The 5,213-nt window shown below is 42.8% G+C and overlaps 1 protein-coding gene across 1 annotated transcript; it reads left to right on the forward strand.

Moving 5' to 3' along the window:
* Window positions 1-1,187: 1,187 nt before the first annotated feature.
* LOC310941257 (beta-1,3-galactosyl-O-glycosyl-glycoprotein beta-1,6-N-acetylglucosaminyltransferase 4-like) lies at window positions 1,188-2,459 on the forward strand (the record flags this gene model as incomplete). Its single annotated transcript, XM_083906392.1, has 1 exon — window positions 1,188-2,459. One exon carries the CDS (start codon window positions 1,188-1,190, stop codon window positions 2,457-2,459), a length of 1,272 nt encoding a protein of 423 aa, XP_083762518.1.
* Window positions 2,460-5,213: the final 2,754 nt, after the last annotated feature.

A 5,213-nucleotide genomic window follows, 5' to 3' on the forward strand; every position in this document is an offset into this window, starting at 1 on the left:
CTCCAAGGTGACAGCAACAGCAAATATTTGGTTAGTAGACTGCATGTGTGTTTTGCGGATAAGATTTTTACCAGGGCCATTTAATGCAACTCGTAGCCTTTACTGTAACCTCAGCATCACTCTGACTTAATCTCATGTGCTGAACTTTTGTTCGTTTACTCTCTTGTGGAGAGTTGTCCAACATTATGTCTGATGTAGAAACATAATCTAAAGTCTGTTTCATAGGTTTGCCTGGAGCAGTAATGGGTTTCTCCCCCATCCCTTATACATGCTGTTAGTATGTTTGAAGCATGATATTGAGATATTGTTCTTCTTCTTTAGGTTTCTGCCTTTAGGGGGGGGGTCACTACAGCGGATCACCTGCCTCATAGATATTGTTCTTCTACACACAAACACCAGATTATGTTGAGACCGGGTGAACGCCATGTAGTGCAACCTGGGAAATGATCACTCTGGGCCGTGAGAACGAATCGGACAAATAACCAATAACAGCATATTGACAGCATATCTAGTGTGAAGTGGAAATAAAAATCAACAATAGGATTTTTCAGAGTCAGTTACACAGAGATGTTCCGGTACTCAAAGTAGTACAATTATGGATTGACAGCTATGGATGTGCATGTATCTGAATTACTGAAAACCAGACTTAAAGGTGCATTATGTAATAAATCTAAAGCAACTGGCCATAAAATCCTCCTAATATGTCACAGAGACTCAGGAATAATGTTCATATAACAAACTGAACTCACCAACAACAACAGTACAGACAAAATATTTGCATTAAAAAAAAATATTTTGCAGACTGCAAATCGTGTTTATGTTTTGAATTCATGTTTTTGGCATGTGGCGCCACCTACCGCCATCTACCAATCATTGCAGTCAGTAGAGTCTCAGCTGCCGAGCGACCACGGGTTGCCAGTTACGTCAAAAGACGAAACCTAAAAGACCTCGGTATTTTGAATTTGAATGCAGTAACCGTTTATGGCCACATTCTTACATATGGCGCCTTTAACTTTACGCACCTCATAATCCTGAATGACCTGCCAATGATCGATTGTGCTTTTGTGAAACAGTCCCCCCCATTCATGTGTCATTTTTGCCATTTTGTCCCCATTGAGTCACACCGTGTCTTCTCTTTTCTCCACAGAATGGTTAACATACTTCAACGACTCAGAAGAAAGCTGGTCATGCCAACGCTGTTTCTGCTGATCCTAAGTCTCTTGTTAGTGGTCAGGGTGAAGTACATCTTCATCACTGAGCTCCCGTCCACCCCAGCGGCTGTGCTCGAGGATCCGTATGTTCCAATTCGGACATTTCACAAGTACAACATCAGCTGCGCGGCCATATATGAAATGGACCCGATCGAGGTGGCCAAATCTTTGGTCATTCGGAGGGGCCACATCGTGGAGGACACGGAAGAGAGTCTTCGTAACCTCACCTCAAACTGCCCGCGATTCATCAAGTCCAGAGGCTACGACAAAGTGTGTACCTCAGACGAGGAGAGAGAATTCCCCATCGCTTATTCTCTGGTTGTGCACAAATCGGCCTGGATGGTAGAGAGACTCATCAGAGCTGTGTACACACCTGATAACATCTACTGCATTCACTACGACAAGAAGTCGTCATCTGAGTTTATTGCAGCCATTAAGGGTTTGGCGAGCTGTTTGCCCAACGTCTTCATCGCCTCTCAGCTCGAGACCGTCTACTACGCGACTTTCAGTCGATTAAAAGCTGACCTCAACTGTCTGTCTGACCTTATGGCGTCAGAAGTCAAGTGGAAGTACGTCATCAACCTCTGCGGGCAAGATTTCCCCCTCAAGTCCAACATAGAGCTAGTGTCCAGACTCAAGGAGTTAAACGGCGCCAACATGCTGGAGTCAAGCCGACCCACCGAGTACAAATCGTGGAGGTTCATCTTTCACCACGAGCTGGTGAGCGCCAACTATGAATATGTAAAAATCCCGGTGAGAACGGACACGAAGAAGGCGCCGCCACCTCACGGCATCCAGATGTTCACCGGCAACGCCTATTTCGTCTTGTCGCGGGACTTCGTTTTGTTCGTGAACTCCTCCGTTGTGGTGGCGGATTTTTTAGCCTGGTCGGAGGACGCCTTCTCCCCGGATGAGCACTTTTGGGCCACAGTCGTGCGGCTGCCAGGTGTTCCCGGGGAGGTGCCCAGATCTGAGCCGGATATCACCGACCTGATGAGCTTGACCAGGCTGGTGAAGTGGCAGTACCTGGAGGAAAACCTCTACCCAGCCTGCTCGGGGGCGCACAATCGCGCCGTTTGCATCTTCGGCGCCGCAGAACTGCGGTGGCTGCTCTCATATGGCCACTGGTTTGCCAACAAGTTTGACACCAACGTGGACCCAATTATTATTCAGTGCCTTGAGGAGAATCTGGAGGAAAAAAGTAAGTTATTCCGGTCATTGGTGGCCCCATCATGCCCTAAGGGTTAACAAAACCATCTGCAGGGATGCCATCGACAATCATTTGAGTAAACCCTTAAAAATGTTTGCAAATGTTGTTAAAGGTGCATTATGTAATAAATCTGAAGCAACTGGCCATAAAATCCTCCTAATATGTCACAGAGACTCAGGAATAATGTTCATATAACAAACTGAACTCACCAACAACAACAGTACAGACAAAATATTTGCATTAAAAAAATAATATTTTGCAGACTGCAAATCATGTTTATGTTTTGAAATCATGTTTTGGCATGTGGCGCCACCTACCGCCGTCTACCAATTGTTGCAGTCGGTAGAGTCTCAGCTGCCGAGCTGCCAGTTACGTCAAAAAACGAAACCTAAAAACGACCCCTGTATTTTGAATTTTAGTGTAGTAACCGTTTTTGGCCACATTCTTACATATGGCACCTTTAACTCCTTTGAAAATTACTGTTTTTGGGCGTTTTTTTTAATTATTTTTTTCAACATGATATTTTGTCATATTCAGGGTATTTTCATTGTTCTCTAATGTTTAATATAGTATAATGTAATATATTATAATAATATATAACATCTGTGTTTATCAGAGATCCTATTTGACTATTTTTTATTTTTTGATGTGTCCAGTCCATAGACATGCTGTAGATTTTATACCACCAGAGGAAGCTCAGGTGTACACGTGCCACAGTTTGAGAACCAAGGATTCTCGAGAAATGTTCATTTTTACGTTCTATGAAAAGCCTGAGTCGTTATTTCTTAATCTTATTTATGGGTGAAATGAGAAAATGTGTCAAAAGTTACAGTGACTGATTTTCTGATTGTAGTTTTTTTTTTTTATACCGACGTGTAAATGATGTAATAAAAAGTGAAATTGAAATAACACCCACGCTTTCGTGTTCGGGAGGTGAATACACTGAAACGCTGCAAGGCCGGAGGCAAGATGAAAAGTTCAAGAGTCTTTATTATTTCCTCTTGAAACAGTCAAACAAAAAAAAATCAGGAACTCTTACGATAGCATAAACCAATTCAACAAACAATTCAAAAGGTCAGCTCGTCATCAAGCTCTGCAGAAACGAGCTGTTCGTCTGAATCGGGCGTGTTGGAGCAGGGCAACGTCTAAAACATTGGTTCTCGAAGTGCGGCCCGGGGGCCAATGGCGGCCCGCAGAAACATTTCTGGCGGCCCGCAATGAATTACAGTTGATAGTTTTAATCCAGGAGGTACTACACTTGTTAAATGTTTATTGGACATTACTGGATACAGACCAATAAGTGTAAACAAAAATACTGGGTATTTACCTGGTTTCTATATGGTGAATTTTTGTGTATTATTGGGTTATAAGCTGGTAATAAGCAGGTAGCTACAGCCCCCAATTACTAGCTATTTACCCAGTAAATATATGGTAACAGAAATGTGTTACTTGGTATTAACCTGTAATTAGAAGGTTAGAACAATGGCCAAAATACTCGGTAATTACCCAGTAAATTATAAAGCGTTATTATATTAATGCTTATATTACTTAACGCTAAACTGTAGAACTGCAATCTGGTCATTAAAATGATTACAAATGGGATTTCTTTCTGTTTTTTTTCCTTTGGCGGCCCTCAGTCCAATGTTGGGTTCCTAAATTGGGCCCTCAGGTATCAAAACTTTGAGAACCCCTGGCCTAAAACATGCAGCACAGTGTTCCCTGAGGACCAGGGTTGGGAAACACACATGGCACATGACAGAGGGACTGGGAACACTATATAACACGTGTGTCAAACTCAAGGCCCGGGGGCCAGAGAGTGATTAATTGGTCTTAAAAATCTGTGTTAAAATAGGTCTACGCTGCTTTAAGGCGTGCGTTGACCATAAACTACATTTCCCACAATGCACGGCGATCGCGTTACCCGCAAAGTGACGGCACCGGACTTGGGACTTATCCATCGATATGTAACGTCACGAGTATACTTTTACCGTAGCCCTACACACCTTCATGCTAACAGATAACGACGACGACATCATTTCACGCCATAACATGACAAACAAGTTGTGATAAAAAAAAAGAAGAAGTCTACACGCAGAAAAGTGAAGTTCATAGCCTATTCATGTGACTCCATGGGCGCCGCCATTATTCTCCGACCATTTTGATGAAGTAGGGCTAGGTCGATCAGCCCCGACTTTGTACTTTCCCTGCAATGACACTCTGGCATTTCAATTTGGAATTTCAAAATATTTCAATGACTGCCCTGACAACAAATTAAACATTTACACATAGCGTATTTACAGTATTGTTACTTCAAAAAATGTCCGTGAAAAACCTGTTCAACCCGTAAGCATTAGGTCACACGCTCGGGGGTTTTTGTTAACACCGCAGTATCACTTTCCTTCCTCCTCGCTCCAGGTTAGTTACAGCAGCTCAGGTGGAGTAAAAGGGAGCTCATTGTGTTCCAGTAAATTATTAATTTTTCGGTTTTTTTTTTGGTTGTATAATGTGTCAGAGAGCGAGACGAGAACCCTGCACCTGTGTGCAACCGTCACATATGTTCACCTCTGTGTCCGTGACTGGATACATGACATGATTATTAGTTAGTTTAATGCAAGAATAAAATAGAACCAGTGTGACATATTTGCACACAATGACTCTGCATTTAACCCATTCGTATTACACACCAGTGAACACACACAAGGTGCATGCAGGAGCATTGGGCAGCACTTATCTGCACCTGGGAAGCAATTGAGGGATTACAACCTGTAAATCATTTCTGTGAATTTACGGCA

The sequence above is a fragment of the Microchirus variegatus genome (genome assembly GCF_963457635.1).
Source record: "Microchirus variegatus genome assembly, chromosome: 1".
Taxonomy (NCBI): Eukaryota; Metazoa; Chordata; class Actinopteri; order Pleuronectiformes; family Soleidae; genus Microchirus; species Microchirus variegatus.